Raw genomic sequence first — 20,270 nt, 5'->3', positions numbered from 1 at the left:
ATATATAAACCCGTATGCAAATGCGTTCTCGTGACAGATATATACTCGCCCGAAGTATATTTACTTACGAGTTTATATATACTCATGTATGTAAATGTCTGCACAAGAACAGGGCTTAAAGACAAAGGTATATAAGCGAATGAAAGTCGATAACGTTTGTTGTCAAACACATTATATGAGAATGAAAGTCTTGAGTTTGTTGTTAAAACTCCACAGTCTCCAGCCATATACCACGGTGAGGAACAACACTTACCGGGGAAGCAGGACAGTGTGTTAAAACTCCACAGTGCCATATACCACGGTTTGTTGTTAAAACTCCACAGTCTCCAGCCATATACCACGGTGAGGAACAACACTTACCGGGGAAGCAGGACAGTGTGTTAAAACTCCACAGTCTCCAGCCATATACCACGGTGAGGAACAACACTTACCGGGGAAGCAGGACAGTGTGTTAAAACTCCACAGTCTCCAGCCATATACCACGGTGAGGAACAACACTTACCGGGGAAGCAGGACAGTGTGTTAAAACTCCACAGTCTCCAGCCATATACCACGGTGAGGAACAACACTTACCGGGGAAGCAGGACAGTGTGTTAAAACTCCACAGTCTCCAGCCATATACCACGGTGAGGAACAACACTTACGGGGAAGCAGGACAGTGTGTTAAAACTCCACAGTCTCCAGCCATATACCACGGTGAGGAACAACACTTACCGGGGAAGCAGGACAGTGTGTTAAAACTCCACAGTCTCCAGCCATTTACCACGGTGAGGAACAACACTTACCGGGGAAGCAGGACAGTGTGTTAAAACTCCACAGTCTCCAGCCATATACCACGGTGAGGAACAACACTTACCGGGGAAGCAGGACAGTGTGTTAAAACTCCACAGTCTCCAGCCATATACCACGGTGAGGAACAACACTTACCGGGGAAGCAGGACAGTGTGTTAAAACTCCACAGTCTCCAGCCATATACCACGGTGAGGAACAACACTTACCGGGGAAGCAGGACAGTGTGTTAAAACTCCACAGTCTCCAGCCATATACCACGGTGAGGAACAACACTTACCGGGGAAGCAGGACAGTGTGTTTTAAAGTCCGTATGTTACTAACAAATATTACCTGTTTGTGCCGCCACCATCTCAATAACACAGACAACTGTTAGCGGCAATGAACTGCTGATCATCATGTTGGTAAATCTGAAGACAGAACAAAAATACTTTCAGCACAGTTGTGGGGTTAGGGAGAGTAAGTCATTGTAAGTAAACATATGTTTTTTTACAAAATTTGTTAAGTTTAAAAGTGGGTGAAAATGAGATAACCACATCACTTGTTTGCTTGATATACTATGCAAGGTTACATACACAGTGGTTGTCCTGAAATGGATTAAATCTTCTTACATATGGTGCCCCCCCCTCCCTCCCCCCCCCCCAAAAAAACCCCCAACAACCCATAAACAAACAAACCAAAAAACCCCAACAGCAACAACAAAAAAACAAAAAAGAACAACATAAATGAATATGGAATTAATAACCATTCTGAATATGGAATTGGATATATATATATATATATATATATATATATATATATATATATATATATATATTATATATTTATTTATTTATTAATAAATTAATAAATATCATTTAAAAAGATTTTGAATAAATCAATACTTTAAAGCCATTGGTTAGTTTCAGAGGTACCTTTTTCTTTCGTATAGGGGTTTGGGTTTTTTAGCTACTGTAAACCCCATGACGGCCTGAAAACATGATTTTTTTTTATGTTAACGGTAAAAAAAAAACCTGTAATAGCTCAATTTATTTACATTACCTGAAACCTATGGTCAGTGGCTTTAAATATAAATATAATTTCAAATGCACGTGCATACATGCATATGATATCAGTGGAAGTAAAATACGTACCAGTTCGCTCAAATCCTAGTAATGTTTCTATAATATCAAAGTAGAATGACTGATGTCGACAGTCGCCGATGATGACAAGAGGGTGACAGGCAGGCCCATTGATCACAACAGGTTTAATGACCGAGATGATCGATCGATTCATCAAAACAAAAAAATACCTCGAATATCTAGCACACGCATGTACATATTTATTAATATCGCTTGTCAGGTGGGTAGGGTAAAACTCTGTCGTAGGGTGCTCGCCCGAGGACAGAGGTGTTTTCGGTACAAGATTACGGTTCATTTGTTAATCTACAATTGAGATCCATGCATACCAGTCTCTGGCATCATAAAATTTTCCCACGTATATTTAAAAAAAAAAAAAAGAATCATATACGAGTTTTAGGCACTCGCCTGAGGTCAGATGTGCTTTCAGTAGAAATAATATTATTTTTTAATCTACAATTGCGATTCATGTATAACCGCCTCTGGCATAAAATGTTCCATTTATGTGGGGCGGGGGGGGGGGGGGGGGGGGGGGTTAAAATAAAGAAATGTACAGGAGTTTTTAAGCATTCGCCTGAGGTCAGACGTGTTTTTGGTAGAAAGAATAAGGTTATTTTTAAATCTACAATTGAGATTCATGCATACCAGCCTTTGGCATCATAAATTTCCTATCTATATTGGGTTTTTTAAAATAAAGAAACGTACAGGTGTTTTTAGGAAATAACAAATAAGGTCATAATTAAAAACAGGACTCATTTTAAATATTTTGAGATACATGTTTGTTTTATTTCCATAATAATATGTCCAAATTTCTAAAAAGTGTTCTTAAAATGCACAGTGTTTGTGCTTTTTTTACTATCTTCACGCTAATACACAAGTGCGGAGTTGGTAGATATGACACTTATTTATGGAAACTTTGTTTAGCAAACATTTCAAAAATCGTCGTTTGAATAAAAGTTTAACTACTCAGTTTTTCGCTAAATCAGCTTGTTTAAAAATCCCCATTTTTGTCACTAATGAAACCCAATGCATGAACACCGAATCTCATTTGAGCCAAAACAATTTGCATTGCCAGTGAAAATCAAAATGTAGTTTTAAAAACATGGACGTATGCAAAAACAAAAGGCGAACTCTTTTCGCAACAGGATAAACAAGAGAGATAACTGTTATAGTGCTAATAAAATAGGATCGATCGTTTTCAGTAGATCCGTAGGGTTTTTTACTGTCTCCAATTCAGCCAAACCGAGCGGAAAAATATTCGCTAGACTGGTTTATTCGCTTCACGGTAAACCAAATATCCACGTTGGGAACCGATCAAATAGTTCGCGAACGTTAGTGAAGTGTTTGCTTGCTGAACTTGGGGCTGGTTGTGACTATGGGAATGCAAATATAAAAAAACGACAGGAGTAGCCTATGTAGTGGAAGCGAGTTTTTTCTTTCTCTTAGTGTCGAAATAATTACACGTCGTTAGACATCAAATAGCCAAAATTGAGATGTCGTTAAACAAATATTCTTTTCCTTTCTTTGTCAAGTGATATCACGTTTCCATGTGCATGTTGAAAAAAAATGTATTAAAAATAAATTTAACAAAATATACACCTCATAATTTGTTTTTTATTAATATATATTTTTTATTTAATTATTACCATTATATTACCAAATTTGTTGAAGAGGATCAGTTTTGCAATAACACAAATAGAAAACAAAAACGGCTTGGAATGCCTATTACTTTGTTGGGTTGACATATCAGTATTCCCAAACAGCACTTCTACTGTCTGACACAAAACAAAATGTCATAGAAAACATATAACACTTACCTTTATTTTTGTCTTTTTTAAAGTTGGCATCAATCAGAAATGAGCTAAAATGCTGAAAATCAGAAACATTTTGATCTAAAGGGAAGTCATCTTTAGCCCCCCTAAAAAAGAAATGAAGTAAAACAAAGAAATAGAGAAACAAGCACACCCTCGTTGGTTAAGGAAGCAATCTGCTTTTAATACTGAAGTACGAATTCACATAAACATTTATGATCAAAAAGCAAACTAATTTTGATATTTATACGTCAGGCTGTAATTGAGTGTTTGATTAGAACAAAGAGTGATTAGATCTTGACGTAAGTAAACGCGGATATATTTTTCCCTAATGTTTGTTCAAAGTCTAAAAAACAAGTTAATAACGTCAATAAATACGTCATCTCCATAACATATTCGCATAAAATATTTTGCGTTTTGGGCAAAAAGAAATACATATACATTTTGCAGAAAAGTGTTTTTATTTTTAATTTGTTTGCTCCCTCAGCAAAGCATAAAACGAAAATCGACATATCAGTTTAGCTATTCTAACTGCACGTCTTGTGTTGATACAAAGACAGATTTTAGAATAGACCGATAGATTTCATTCACTTTTGTTTTGACAGCTATGACGGACGATCATCGGGAGGATATTAACATAAAATACATCTTTAGCTGACACATCTGGGCTATACTGGTGTCAGATTAAAATGACATAAGCAATTCATTTGACCAATATAGTCCATACCTTGCCCTATCACTAACCCTAATCCTAATCTTAACACTAACCGTAACTCTAACCCTGTCCCCTGCGTGTGCTGTAACCTCACCGTGGTGCAGGGGTGTAACATTCTCTTTGAGAATGGCCAATACAGCACAAAATTGAAGTTTTGAGTAAAATTCAGTATCCGTAAAATTCTGTGATATTTGTGTTTTTGCACAGTTCTTTACACTGTTTTTGTTTAAGTCTTGCATTTTTATATTGATGTTGATCATCACTTTATCTATTTGCATTACCATAGTTTGACACCCAATAGCCGATGTATTTTTCGTGCTGGGGTGTCGTTAAACATTCATTCATTCTAACCCTGTCCTCATCCCTATCACTACCCCTAACTCTAACAGAATGTTCAAATCTTAAGCTGACACATCGGGGCTATACTGGTGTTAGATTAAAATGACATAAGCAATTCATTTGACCAATATAGTCCATACCTTGCCCTATCACTAACCCTAATCCTAATCCTAATCTTAACACTAACTGTAACTCTAACCCTGTCCTCATCCATGTCGCTACCCATAACTGTAACAAAATGTTCAAACTGATCAAATAAACTGGACTGAGTATTTACAACTGAAATGAAATTTCATTGTAACTGGACTATTATATGCCAGGAACACACGATCACGTACATCCACACCACTTACAGATACGTTGTGGTCAACTCAAGAGTAAAGAGTGTCATCCAAACTGATTGTAATTATGATTTATTGACTGAAACAGATTAGCGTGTCTATACCCATAAGATCCCAGCCAAGGGCTATGGATGCAAGAATGATTAAGTGGGTTGCATGTCGAGGTCAAAGCCGTAACAACGTTTTGAAGATTTATACTGCAAAATCAGTAATGACTAATATTAAGTCAATATATACCTCGTTCTTCAGAACTATTGGCTAACGATCGAGATATACCACATTAATAAATCTATATGTCTGGTAAACTGCTAAACGAATGGAAGTATCGGCATTTAAATTTGATGTTTACACAGATAATGTTCATTTCATTTGGTAATAAACACTATATAATTATGCCAAGGTGATTAGCATTCATATTTTACATGTATAGATCAAATCGAATGAAAGTATCGATATTTAATTTTGATGTACCATAGATTATGCTGATAGTGTTTTGTAATAATCACTAGACAATTATGGCAAGGAAATTAGCATTCATATTTTACATCTATAAATCATATCGAATGGTAGTATTGACATTTAAATTTGATGTACCATAGATTATGCTGATTGCGTTGTGTAATAAACTCTAGATAATTATGGCAAGGTCATTAATAATATTTTACATGTATACATGTACCGTATTATTGTCATATCGCAACTGTGACACACATTATTAAAGAATGAATGAATGAATGAATGAATGAATGTTTAACGACACCCCAGCACGAAAAATACATCGGCTATTGGGTGTCAAACTATGGTAATGCAAATAAATAAAGTGATGATCAACATCAATATGAAAATTCAAGGTTTAAACAAAAACAGTGTAAAGAACAGTGTAAAGAATTGTGCAAAAACACAAATATCACAGAATTTTACGGATACTGAATTTTACTCAAAACTTCAATTTTGTGCTGTATTGGCCATTCTCAAAGAAAATGTTACACCCCTGCACCACGGTGAGGTTACAGCACGCGCAGGGGCACATTATTAAAGCCATAACTTATATAACCGATCATTTAATGTCAAGCTATATTACAAATTTGTCGGCATAGGCCTATGAGAGGGAGATTGCGGGTGGGCTCAGCTCCCTACATCTAGGAAATTGAGCAATTTCCAGGGCAAAGACTGATTTTTGTTTTAATAAGGGCAAATCTTCTATCGTGTATTCATTGGAGTTTATTTATTACTAGAAGTTTACGGCTTAAGATTTATCTAAAGCATGCAAACGTTGGTTTTAACAAAGGCAGTGACGCATTGACGAGTGTTCACCAGTTTAAAACAATAAAATCAAAATGGAAATAAATAATCGACCAGCCGTTATATTTCAGTGAAAATCATGACAATATAATTATCATACATATATACACTGTCGTGGTAACGAGGGGTTTTATGTAAAATGAGAAGTTAAAATGTATAAGTGTGAAGGGGGAGATATTGTAATGTATGTGGGGAGTGGGGATGAGGGGTATATGTTGTCCTCTTGGCAACAGAAACCTCACAATGCTACTGAAGTTTTGGGAATGGCAATCCCCCTACAGGCAACACAGAAAGGATGTATCAACCTGGGGAGTGGCAGTCCTCAAGCGAATCAGTCAAAACATTGTCAAAACATATTTTTACTCTGTCCTGTGCAGATAAACGATTTTTAAAATGTTAATGGTTTCGTTGTATATAAGATGCCTTCTGATAACAGACTATTGTAGAAATGGTATTCCATCAAGGCAAATGAATTAAAGGAAAATTGCAAAAAAGTTATTTATTTATTTTTAACCATTATTCTCCATGTTAAGAATTACTTAAAGGGACATTCCTGAGTTTGCTGCATTGTAAGATGTTTCCGACTAATAAAATATTTCTACGATTAAACTTACATATTAAATATATTTTCTTCCTTAGAATGTCAGTGTCTATATATTCAGTGTGTTTCTGGTCGTCTTAATGTTTGTAAGATGCCCAAACTGGATTTTGTCTTCAAATAATTTCGTACGTACGGAAAAAAACATATTTTAGAAAATAAAATGAAATTTAACCTAGTACAAATATTAGAACGATCAAAAACACGCTTAATATATAGCCACTAACATTTTATACAGAAAAATATATTTGATAATTAATTACAACCGTTAAAAAATCTCTCTTAGTCAATAACATCTTAAATATTGCAGCAAACTCAGGAATGTCCCTTTAAATATTCATATATATATATATATATATATATATATATATAGTTTACTTATTCCATCTGAAATTGCCGATCGGGGATGTAGCTCAGTGGTGCAAATCCACTGGCATAGCAAGGATTCTATATTAGGGACACCCATATTGATGGGGTGGGTGTACCAACACTCTGGCGTTTGCCCCTGTTATGGGGCGACAAACAAATACCAAAAGGGGAAAAGGTCTAATTGAGGGGAACATAACGCCCTAGGCTCCGCCGGTGTATGCAATAAGTTGTAGGATCGATAGCCTGCCCCTCCAGGAGACCAATTGGTTTTCACCGCTCTAACTAGTGCTTCACTACTAGCACGTCAAACGACGTAGTATTTGCTTTTTTATTGATGATATGTATGGTGCTACGTTAAGTGAGGGTTTTCCAGAACACCAATAACCAATGGTCAAGATGACGTTTCTATTAACCGCTGAATATGTTTTGCAAGGCGCAGTAAAAGCTTATTGTTTACGGTTACGGTTCCTTGAAGTTGTCACAATTCAATATTAAGATGAATGACTGAGACAGGTGATGGGTAATAACTCACTTGCGACAGGTCACCCTCAAATATACGCATCACTGCACGCCATCGTTCACATGTATAGTTCACTTTTTCACTTTCCACTTTAATATATTGATTGCTTCATCGAAGAAACGTCGCCCATGTAAGTAATTCTCTCAGTATTTTCGATTACTATTTTCTACCTTCTCTTTTCTTTGTTTTTCTTCTCATATTAAATCTATATAAATTGAAAAGAATAATTATTTTATGACACCTGAGCACATTGTTCATTGGTTTTGAAATGTTGAATATATGCTATCTGCATCAATAAGTCTAGAAAAAAAATCCTTGTATTATTACCAAATCTCCTGGACATTTCAGAAGGGATATTTACGTAGTAAATACGGGTAGGGGTTGGGGCTATCTCTTTCAAAATGTGTTTTTTAAAAGCTTAATAAGTTGTAATATCAAGTTATTGGTATTTTTTGTTTTACTTTGTATCATTTTCATGAGGGTGCGGTATTCTTAAAGTATTTATTTTGTATTTCATCTTTTCGTATTTTAAATTTTATTCTATGGTCAAATGCTACTTTTAAACAGCCGCGGTAGTTTTTTGTTTGTTTGTTATTGTTGTTGTTGTTTTTTGTGTATATCCACACCAATTATAGAGTATTGGAACACGCGAAACTCCCAATCAATCAATTAATATACTTTATATTATGAGAAAGTAAAATATCCATCAAAAAAACAAACAAACAAAAAACAATACAAGTGGACAATGGTTAATTAATCAATTAAAATATATATATATATCCATAAAAATATATTATTGTTTCTTATATTTCATTGTATTATGAGCTTTTTCTCTTAGAATCGTGATACAATGAACGGCACCCAATAACCAAGTGGAGAGACTTTCACTGTAAAAGATCGTGTTCGGGATCTAGTTTTCCAAGACTATCAGCTATCCAGCACAACTATGACTGGATATTGACAACATAACACTCCATAGTCTCATAAATACTTTGAAATATTTGTTTGGGGGTTGGAGTGGTTGGAAGATGGAGTTGTGAATAAATGAGCATTGTTTCCAGTTACCAGTGATTGATTTCTAGATTGCTTCATTCATTCGTTTGTTCGTTCGTTCATTGAAGGACACGACGTAGCCCAGTGGTAAAGCGCTCGTAGGTCTGGGATCGATCCGCGTTGATGGGCCCATTGGGCTATTTCTCGCCCCATCCAGAGCACCACGACTGGTATATCAAAGGCCGTGTATGTACTATCCTGTCTGTGGAATGATGCAAATAAAAGATTCCATGCTCCTAATGGAAAATGTTGCGGGTTTCCTCTCTAAGACTATGTCAAAATTACCATAATGTTTGACATCCAAAAGCCGCGATTAATAAATCAAGGTGCTCTAGTAGTGTCGTTAAAAATAAAATTCAAGGTCTCTCTCCTGAGCATACACATCAGCTATCTGGCATATAAGGCGTTAATGATGGTCATTTGTTAGTGGTTAGTCCGAGAGAAGACAGTGTAGCGCCCGTACACCTTCTTACTGACCTGTTAAACCTCACTCTAGATAACACTGGGATTTCAACGCATCACCTACCAGCATTTAACTGCTAGCCTACTGAGGCCTATAGATGCAGCTGACTTATGCGATTAAATAAACTCATCGTTTGACTAATGACTAAAGGTCGACCTGCTGTCATTTTTAATCACGTGATGGAAAGCACATTATTTGTTTGACTCATTAGCAATAAATCACTATCTTTCTTTCCTTAACAAGCCAGACACAGCACTGTTAATTTATTGCTTGAGTTCGTACATTCTCAGCGACTGTAGGTTGGTGGTTACTAGTTATATAGTTAATCTGAGGTGTGATACGTCGTCGGAACTAACCTATTCAACAGATAATTTAAGTAATTTCCCCTTCCCAGACGAATATTATCAAATGGTGATAGGTACTATTCTGTCTTTAAGAAATTGCTTCTCTGAATCGGATATCCGTTTACTTTGTGTGGCGATTTAACATCTGCCCCGAGTTAACGTGTGTGTCCAGGACAGCGAGCTTGAATCTTAATTGAATATAAGAATAAAATACATTATAAACTACCATTATGATATATTCAGTTTCACAGTAGGCCTACAATTTTTTTAAATTATAATTATACTTGTCTGAAAAATATAGTCAAAACCGTCTGACAAGTATGTAGCCTATTATATAAAAAACGATCAGCTGATTTATAATCAACATCGTCTTGACAAGTATGTATCCTACTATAAACCAAAAATATCATCTGATTTACAGTCAAAACCGTCTTGACAAGTATGTAGCCTACTATACACCACAAATATCACCTGATTTAAAGTCAAAACCGTCTGGACAAGTATGTAGCCTACTATACACCACAAATATCACCTGATTTAAAGTCAAAACCGTCTGGACAAGTATGTAGCCTACTATACACCACAAATATCACCTGATTTAAAGTCAAAACCGTCTGGACAAGTATGTAGCCTACTATATACCACAAATATCACCTGATTTAAAGTCAAAACCGTCTTGACAAGTATGTAGCTGTAGCCTACTATATACCACCAATATCACCTGATTTACAGTCAAAACCGTCTGGACAAGTATGTAGCCTACTATATACCACAAATATCACCTGATTTAATGTCAAAACCGTCTTGACAAGTATGTAGCCTACTATATAAGACAAATATCACCTGATTTAAAGTCAAAACCGTCTGGACAAGTATGTAGCCTATTATACACCACCAATATCACCTGATTTACAGTCAAAACCGTCTTGAAGTATGTAGCCTACTATATACCACCAATATCACCTGATTTACAGTCAAAACCGTCTTGACAAGTATGTAGCCTATTATATACCACCAATATCACCTGATTTAAAGTCAAAACCGTCTTGACAAGTATGTATCCTATTATATACAAACCGGCCTCGGTGGCGTCGTGGTTAGGCCATCGGTCTACAGGCTGGTAGGTACTGGGTTCGGATCCCAGTCGAGGCATGGGATTTTTAATCCAGATATCGACTCCAAACCCTGAGTGTGTGCTTCGCAAGGCTCAATGAGTAGGTGTAAACCACTTGCACCGATCAGTGATCCATAACTGGTTCAACAAAGGCCATGGTTTGTGCTATCCTGCCTGTGGGAAACGCAAATATAAGATCCCTTGCTGCCTGTCGTAAAAGAGTAGCCTATGTGGCGACAGCGGGTTTCCTCTAAACAACAGTGTCAGAATGACCATATGTTTGACGTCCAATAGCCGATGATAAGATAAAAAAAACAATGTGCTCTAGTGGCGTCATTAAATGAAACAAACTTTACTTTTTTTTATTATATACAAAAAATACCACCTGATTTACAGTTAAAATCGTCTTGACAAGTATGTAGCCTATTATATACGACAAATATCATCTGATTTACAGTCAAAACCGTCTTAACCAGTATGTAGCCTATTATATACCAAAAATATCACCTGATTTATAGTCAGAACCGTCTTGACCAGTATGTAGCCTATTATATACCAAATATATCAGCTGATAGACCGTCAAAACCGTCTTGGCAAGTATGTAGCTTATTATATAAAAGTTGTGTTTTGTTTGACTATTTATGTGATTGTTTTTTTTACACTGATATTAAATCAGACACGTTTCATTACAGTCACTACACACAAGATGATGTTGCTGCTAACTGTCCTTATGTATCAACTAATTATGGAAATTAATGCTCAGCTACCCACGACTTTCAGTGAGTATATTGTTCGTAGGATAAAATAATATATGATGGATATTATAGGATAGGATGTTGCTTTACATAACTATTAAACGTTAATAAATTTATGATGCATGTATATCCAAGCGTACAATAGTTCACATTCACTTAGTACATTTTTAAGAAGCTTGTTCCCCTGTGATTCAAAATTGTCCTTTAAGGCATTCAGTGTTGATGACATCTTGCTTCCATTAGCACAAACGAGATTTCCCAAATATTGAATTCTAGTCAATTTTAGTATTTAATATACATGTTTTCTTACTATAGTAAACACTTGTATTTTAATTAACCAGTATTCACTCTTAAGTCTCCATAATTAGCATGAGTCGTAAAATTAATTTAATCCACTGACTGTGCAGCTACCAATCATCTGTTCAATAACAATTTTAACAGTCATTAAAATCTTGTTCATATACGTAAACATTATTTATGTGTAATAATGTTGCGTCATTTGATATTAAAAAATTCTAGATGATGTAAAAATACAATATATAAGAATGGAGATAACGCTGCTACTTGTCCGACTTTAATTTCACATGTACCACTACTTCACAAAAAGCCATTAGTGACAGTTCTGGCTTTGTTCCTGTTTATAGGATTTCAATGACGTAAAACCTCTTCCCAATGGACTCGAGCCGTATCCATATCGAGCAGAGCGACATTTGTAATTAAAATTTAACAATTTTCCACAGCAATGCTAACGCTTGGGAATACCGCCGGATATCATAATTGATGGATATTTGATTAACCAAAATGTTTTAGGTGGTTTTTTTCCGAAAATCGTGTTTGGTGGGTCATATTACATTGGTTTTTCATAACAACATGGCTGCATGAGCTATTATTATATGACTTATTATATGACAAAATGACTGTACAAAGTGTAGCTAGTCCATACATATGGTTACCCTTCTCGAAAATGTGTTAATTTACTTCAATATTTAGTATAATGAAACAGACAAAATCAGATGTTGAATAGACCAGAACTTGTTAGCTCCAGCAGATATCTGATTGATTGTTTGACCATAAAAGTAAAATTCTTAGGACTTGTATAGTAAAATATTGCATATTTCGGTTTTGATAAATCGTGTGTTTAGTAAACCTGACCAAAAATTGAATGTATTAAAAATTTCAGAGATTTTCCAGTTATAAAAATTCTAAAGACCTTTTTTTTTCAGTTATGTTGTTAAATTTGACTTACATATTAGTGATTTACTTGAACAATACATTATTTTATTTATAGTTAAATTGTAACCAAACAGCGTCGTACGAGGGCGCTGAAATTAGTACCTTGTGTGGCCACCAACAGCAGCAATCACTGCGCGACATCTTCTTGGCATAGATTGGATGAGTCTATGAATCGGGGCACGTGGAATTCTAGCCCATTCTTCCTGCAGTGCATGTGACAGTTGCGGAAGCGTCTAAGGCTCCGGGTCACGCTGGCGTACACGTCTGTCCAGTTCGTCCCATAGATGTTCAATAGGGTTGAGATCTGGCGATATTGATGGCCATGACAGCACATTAATATTCTCATTCTGTAGGAAATCCATTATTACACGTGCCGTATGCGGCCTGGCATTGTCCTGCTGAAAGAGTTCTCTCTGTCGATCCAAAATGGGAAGCATGTGACGGCGAAGAATTTCATCCCGGTAGCGTACATCTGTCAGGTTGCCTTGTACGAACACAAGTTCACTTCTGCCGGTGTATGAGATGGCTGTCCACATCATGACACTCCCTCCACCGAATCTGTCAACTTGGGCGACGCAGTTGTTGGCAAAACGTTCATTGCGGCGTCTGTAAACAAGTTGTCGTTCATCATGTTGCTGTAGAAGGAAACGTGACTCGTCGCTAAACCATACTCGCCGCCAGTTTCCCAAGTTCCACCCCTGTACATTCGTGCACCAGCGAACACGTAAATGTCGATGTTGACGTCGCAGGACGGGGCCAACATACGGTCTCCTAGCCCGTAAACCAGCTTCTCAAAGTCGGTTCCGAATGGTTTGTGCAGACACCCTTCTCAAACCAGGTATGCGTCCAGCAGTGTTCGTTGCTGTGGCAGTTCTGTGACGCAAGTGCAGAACCCGGATGTAGCAATCTTGTGCTGCAGTTGTTATGCGAGGTCTTCCACTTCTGGGCCGGTCTTCAGCTGATTAAAACTGCTGGTACCTGTCCCAGAGACGTGAAATGGTGATCTGATGGACGTTCATGTGGCGTGCGACTGCTGACTGCGATTCACCTAACTGGAGGCGGCCTATTGCAATGTTTCGATTCGGCAGGCTTAGTCTTGGCATCTTGTAACTCGTCTACGTCGAAATGGAAATGAGGTATCATTGCGAGCATTGCAGCTTTAAATACCCATCACTACCCCAATGTTTTCCCCGAGTTTCACGTGCATTCGCCCAAATCTGACAATTTCACGCCGTTTCCTGCAATTGTCGCACAACATGCCACAACGTGCGTTAAATTTGTTTTAGAATGCATTTGGGCATGCTGTCTCATTCCAGGAACATTAACAAACATGGTCTTTCAGCAACAATGTACAAAAAAAAACGATATTTTGTAAAATCAAACACTTTTCTTCTTTCCCTTTCACCTATGCGTTTCTTTTTTGACAGAGTATATGTTACACTTGTCGCACGGAATTTAATTTAATTTGTTACACTTGCCATACATTTTAGTTAATATGATAGACTTGACACAGATTAGTTAATGTGTTATATTTGTCATACAGAATAGTTAATTTGTTACACTTGTCATACAGATTAGTTAATTTGTTACACTTGCACTTCGTAAATATTGGTTAGTTAATGTGCTATCGTTGTATTACAGATCAGAATCAAGCTTCGTGGCCAGCTAACAACCCATGTGCGGTATGTATTACAACTGTAATTTGACGTAAAATACAAGACCGAACTTACAAAGGCCTTGTATTACGTGTTACTTGCGTGTAATTACATACATTTCAGGCGCGGATGCAGGATTTCTGAAAGGTGTGTGTGTGTGTGTGCGCGCGCGCGTGCGGTTCCAAATGTGATGACTGATCTCTCCTTTAACACAGAACAGTTAATATAATCACGTTTCCCCTTAAAGGTTATGGTCGCCGGTCGGTTTTCAAAGGGGGGTCCGGACCCCTGGATCCCCCTGAATCCGCTACTGCATTTACAATGCTTAAACACATGTGTTTAAAACAAACAGGCTTCATAAACTAGGCCCATAGTGTCTACTGGTATTATTACGTAGCCACTCAATCTTGTGTGGGATTTTGCAAACATAGCGATTGTTCAGTATTCAGATAGATTGGCAGGGTGTGCTTGAAACTTAATTGGATATACGTAAATACGAAATTGAAATTGTTTAATAAGTAAATGAAATTAATTTGTCATATATTTTACCAACAATAGCACCGAGTACTTAAGAAATTGACCATATATTTTATAAACTGAACCAACCTCGGTCGTGTAATGGTTATGCCATTGGACACAAGGCTAGTTGGTTCTGGGTTCACACCTCGGTACAAACCCAGAGCTCAATTGGTAGGTGTAAGGTCACTACACACACCGACACACACACACACACACACACACACAAACACACACACTGTCTGTCTGTCTCTGTCTCTCTCTCTCTCTCTCTCTCTCTCTCTCTCTCTCTCTCTCTCTCTCTCTCTCTCTCTCTCTCTCTCCTAACAACTAACCATAACTCTCTGTCCTGGACAGACAACCCAGATAGCCGAGGTGCGTGCCCAGGACAGCGTACTTGAACCTCAATTGGATATAAGCACGAACATAACTGAAATGAATAAACTGAAGTGCCCGTTGTCTACTTTCAGATCATGCCGTGTACTATGGGCAACATGGCATGGAACGGCGTGTCTCCTATGAGGTTCCCTCGTGGTTCTCTGGGAAGAATAAGATCGCCCTTCAATACCAGGATGTTTGGAAGTTCTAACTGTTAGTATATCGTCTGCTACTAGCAGCTAGTCATAAGTGTGCAGTCGAAGGATGAGGGTAACAATAATGGTAAAACGTGTCTTTATTGGACAAAGATTATGACTTAACCTAGACAAGAAAGGTATAAATTCGACCTTGTTTACAAAGAATATGAAATCACTATCAGTATTAATTTGCAAAATGTCCGACCGCACAGACATCAAACATGGTTTGTTATTAGCTAACAGATATGCTACAATCTTCCACTGCTAAATGTGCAAAATAAATAGAATCTGGTTCCCGTATAGGTATAAAATATAAAAATTGTGGTAAAATTGCACAGTAGTTTTGTTGGGGATTTATGTTGTTGTTGTTATTGTTGTTGTTGTTGTTGTTGTTTGTTGTTCATCTTGCTTTTTAACGTCGTGTTACTTTCTATGCAGTTGGTTCTGGGAATCCTTCACTGTTTCAAAGTCCACTACCTAACATGCTGACGAGGAACATGATGGCAAACAACATGGTACCAAACAACATGATGCTGAGCAACTTGATACCAAACAACATGATGATGAACAACGTGGTGCCAAACAACATGATGCCAAATGGCATGATGCCAAATGGCATGATGCCAAATAACATGATGCCAAACAATATGATGCCAAATAGCATGTCGAACAACATGATGACAAACAACATGGTGACGCTTGTCATACGTAACAATAACGGAAGATCAATGACCGTATCAGTTCCCATAGGTAAGCTGTTTTGAGGCAAATAAACTTTTGTTTCGCTCTACTCTGCTCTGCTATGTTCCCTTTTGTTCTGTGTTCGTCTCTTCTTGTCAGACGACGACATCAAGTGGGCTGGGTGGGAGAAGGAACTATATATTACGTTGATTTTCAACTGGGGGTCAGTGTATTATTATCAGCGTTACCCCTGCCCCTCTCCTCCTTTTCTGACGCCCGTGTAGCTCTGTTTACTGTTGATGCCAAGGTGTGTCACATCTTGAACCGTGTACCTACTGTACGCAAGCATTCTCGGATAATGACGACATTTCAGAACAAAATAAGACAGTCTTTAACTTTTAACTATAAATTTAACTTGAGTAATTTAACAATAAATGTAAGTACAAAACATTCAAGTTTGCTAACAATCAACCCAATACATTTCATAAAATTTAATAGATATTTGCACTTTAGCCATTTTTAGCATACGTATTCAAAATGACTAAATTTACAGGTTTTATTTATCAACGATATTGCCAAATGCTGGAGCAGAAGGAATAATTATATCACGAAAGTAAAATTTCGTTTTGAAATCATTGTTTTGTAAATAAATGGTACTGACAACTTAATAATATTAATTATTTAACAATTGTATTTACAGCTTGCATGCAGACCAGGGCGAAAGGAGGCTGTGCTAATTTCGTTAGACGGTACTACTTCAACCGCTTCACGGGACACTGTGAGGAATTCACATACAGCGGGTGTGGAGGCAACAACAACAACTTCGCTTCGATACTCCAGTGTCAGCAGCTGTGTGTTGTACCAAATGTGGGTTGAGACCGTTTTGTCCTGGGTGTTTACCGTTAGACTCAGTATGCGACTAACGGACCCGTCTAATATGAAGATTTGGTGCTACGTTACAATTGCGGGATGATGTGTTGAATGATAAGAAGACATATCAGTTATTTTAGTGGTAATAGCAGTGCATTGATTTGTTTGCTGCATATTGTATAATGAAATGATTTTTTTAATGATTTTTTATATCTTGCTACAAATACAACTGGAAACTGAAAAGGGTTGTTTGTTGTTTCTTTGCGGGTTTTTTTATTCAATCGGTTACATAGTCATCATATACATAAATGTACGAGACAAATTCGGGCAAAAACGATAGAGATTTTCAGACAAAATCTGCTAACCTGAGACTATATTTTCTAACAGAAAAATTAGTTGTAATCGATGCAAAATTGCGTAGTGTTTAATTTGCACACCTATATAGCTGTTTGGCAGTGATGCTAATATGAATTAAAGTTGTCATCCAAATTCGGGATTTTTTTTAATTCGGAAAAAACACAGCATTACCAGGGCCGTAGCTAGGATTTTTTGTTTGGGGGGGGGGGGGGGGGGCAATTGAGTAGTTAATAGTCTAAATGTTAAAAAAAGAATTTTCTTTAAGTTTCTATAATGCTTTCCGGATTTTTTTCTGGAAGGGCAACTGCCCCCTCCCGCTAGCTACGGCCCTGATTACCCACCCCCCTTACAAAAATGGGAGCCCGTACAGCTACAGTAATCCATGTATTAAAAACATTCAACCGCAGTGAGACCCTGACTCTAAATAAAAAAGGTGAATCGCACAAAACCAAAAACGTACAGTTAATATAATGAGCGTCTTAGCTGAAACAGGTTCTGTCTAAAACATTGGAGGGGCAGGACGTAGCCCAGTGGTAAAGCGCTCGATTGAGGCGAGGCCATCGGTCTACAGGCTGGTAGGTACTGGGTTCGGATCCCAGTCGAGACATGGGATTTTTAATCCAGATACTGACTCCAAACCCTGAGAGAGTGCTCCGCAAGGCTCAATGGGTAGGTGTAAACCACTTGCACCGACCAGTGATCCATAACTGGTTCAACAAAGGCCATGGTTTGTGCTATCCTGCCTGTGGGAAGCGCAAATAAAAGATCCTTTGCTGCTAATCGGAAAGAGTAGCCCATGTAGTGGCGACAGAGGGTTTCCTCTCAAAATCTGTGTGGTCCTTAACCATATGTCTGACGCCATATAACCGTAAATAAAATATGTTGAGTGCGTCGTTAAATAAAACATTTCTTTCTCTTCTTTTTTTTCGATAGATGCGCGGTCGGTCTGGGATCGATCTCTGTCAGTGGGTCCATTGGGCTATTTCTCGCTTCAGCCAATGCACCACAACTGGTATATCAAAGGCCGTGGTATGTGATATCCTGTTGTCACGGGGATCCTATAATACCCGTAACTGAATGAAACACGATTATCCAAATATCTCTCCTAACTGTATATCTATTAGATCTCTCTGTAACGGGCAGTTCAACCCGCGTGGCTCGTCTAGGTATGATCAGAGATAAGATCTTATATAAAGTATATATTATTATAGCACGTTTAGTTCACTAGAAAACACAACAAAAACACAATACACTTTGGAATCTGTATTAACTTACGCTGACAAATGTACTGCCGCAGTAGTTAATTAACAACAACAAATAATAACAACCCAGAACTGATCACTTAATTAGTTAATCTCTAGGTGTCCAGTTTACACAATATTCTAATCACTTCACCGTGACACAACACCCACACGTGTGATAATTGAGAAACGCTTCCAGTGGAACTTAATTAATAAAGGAATTACAACTCTATTCCTAACTGGTTAATTTTTAATTAACCCTTACTACTCATTCAGTAACGTGTGATAATTGAGAAACGCTGCCAGGGGAACTTAATTAATAAAGGAATTACAACTCTATTCCTAACTGGTTAATTTTTAATTAACCCTTAACTACTCATTCAGTAACCTTGTAACACAGAATTAATACTGGTACCTATCACAATAAAGACAATAACCTACAGTTTACCTAGGTCCTCTAGGATGACTGGCTAAGCTTTATAATATTTTTAGAACAGTGAGCCTACAGTTTACTGCGTCAGATTACCGGCAGCACCGTCTAAATAATATTGGTATAATACAGTATTAAAATATTTAAAGTAACATCAATCACATCAAGGTTATACACAGAGCAGAAAAATATATTTACCACGTCCGGACTGAACTTATATATTTCGTTCAGTGGACGACGTCCGTTTCCCCTGCAGCCTTCCTATGTTTCTCCCTGATATCTCTAAAACCCTAGCTATTTATCATTAAAAATCCGAATATCGCCTGGGGGTACATCGCGGCACCGAATACCTACAAGTGATATTTCTACAGCGACCAAGACGGGAATTTTCCTTAGATGGCCAGACTTGTTGACGCCTAGTTCGCCAGCAATACCCCGAACGTACCGAACTAGCGGAGGTATTACGTAACTACTGGCCACATGGCCTCCGCACCTGTACTGGGTGTGTATTAGGCACAGCTCGACCACGGTCGCGCGGAAGTATTACGTAACAAAGTGCCCATCTGGGCTTAAGTAAATATTGAGACTGCACACGGCCCTCTAAAACAATTAATATCGCCACAGGCGAAAAGAAAATTAAGAGCATGTTCCGTCACACCTGTCTATGGGATGGTGCATATAAAAGATCACTTGCTACTAATGTTGCGGGTTTGCTTTCTTAGACTATATGTCAAAATTACCAAATGTTTGACATCCAATAGCCGATGATTGATAAATCAATGTGCTCTAAACAAAAACAAACTTTAAAACATTGGGCGACCAATTTAATAAAGCTTTAATATTATATCCTAATGCATCCTCGGTTTATATCAAATACGGCCTAGCATGGGAAACAACTCTTACAGTGGTAAAACATAGACGCTTCTTTCTCTTGCGGTATACACGAATATCGGGAAGGCTCTACATAATTTTAAATTGTAGATTGTTTGTTAAAATGGTGATGATACCATATTTTCAAAAAAGATTGTTGACTATATTTTGTTCTGTCATAATAGTCCAGTTTCAGTACTAGCTATAAATA

At 37.4% G+C, this 20,270-nt stretch overlaps 2 protein-coding genes across 7 annotated transcripts in view; one reads left to right on the top strand and one right to left on the bottom strand.

Annotated features, from left to right (window-relative positions):
* LOC121371523 overlaps nucleotides 1–13,313 on the bottom strand; it is a 33,011-nt gene extending 19,698 nt beyond the window's left edge. For 2 of the 6 annotated variants that reach the window (XM_041497472.1, XM_041497477.1), the window contains exons 1-4: nucleotides 12,967–13,313; nucleotides 7,915–8,107; nucleotides 3,725–3,825; nucleotides 1,123–1,199 (exon numbers count right to left, since the gene is read on the bottom strand). In XM_041497472.1, coding sequence (XP_041353406.1) covers nucleotides 1,123–1,189 — 67 coding nt within the window. In that variant the 5' untranslated portion in view covers nucleotides 1,190–1,199; nucleotides 3,725–3,825; nucleotides 7,915–8,107; nucleotides 12,967–13,313. Of the gene's footprint in view, nucleotides 1–1,122; nucleotides 1,200–1,922; nucleotides 2,367–3,724; nucleotides 3,980–7,914; nucleotides 8,108–12,966 lie in introns of those variants that run through there. The other 4 variants (XM_041497473.1, XM_041497475.1, XM_041497474.1 and 1 more) reach the window with 4 other exon arrangements.
* On the top strand, nucleotides 7,967–17,404 carry LOC121371524. Its single transcript, XM_041497478.1, has 6 exons — nucleotides 7,967–8,032; nucleotides 11,569–11,655; nucleotides 14,506–14,546; nucleotides 15,506–15,626; nucleotides 16,049–16,360; nucleotides 16,992–17,404. The coding sequence occupies exons 2-6, from the start codon at nucleotides 11,583–11,585 to the stop codon at nucleotides 17,165–17,167; spliced, it is 723 nt and encodes a 240-aa protein (XP_041353412.1). The 5' UTR covers nucleotides 7,967–8,032; nucleotides 11,569–11,582; the 3' UTR covers nucleotides 17,168–17,404.
* The last annotated feature ends 2,866 nt before the right edge of the window (nucleotides 17,405–20,270 follow it).

Source organism: Gigantopelta aegis, chromosome 4, assembly GCF_016097555.1.
Source record: "Gigantopelta aegis isolate Gae_Host chromosome 4, Gae_host_genome, whole genome shotgun sequence".
NCBI classification, from domain to species: domain Eukaryota; kingdom Metazoa; phylum Mollusca; class Gastropoda; order Neomphalida; family Peltospiridae; genus Gigantopelta; species Gigantopelta aegis.
The sequence above is the reverse complement of the archived record's forward strand: the minus strand, read 5'-3'. Positions and strand labels throughout refer to the sequence as shown.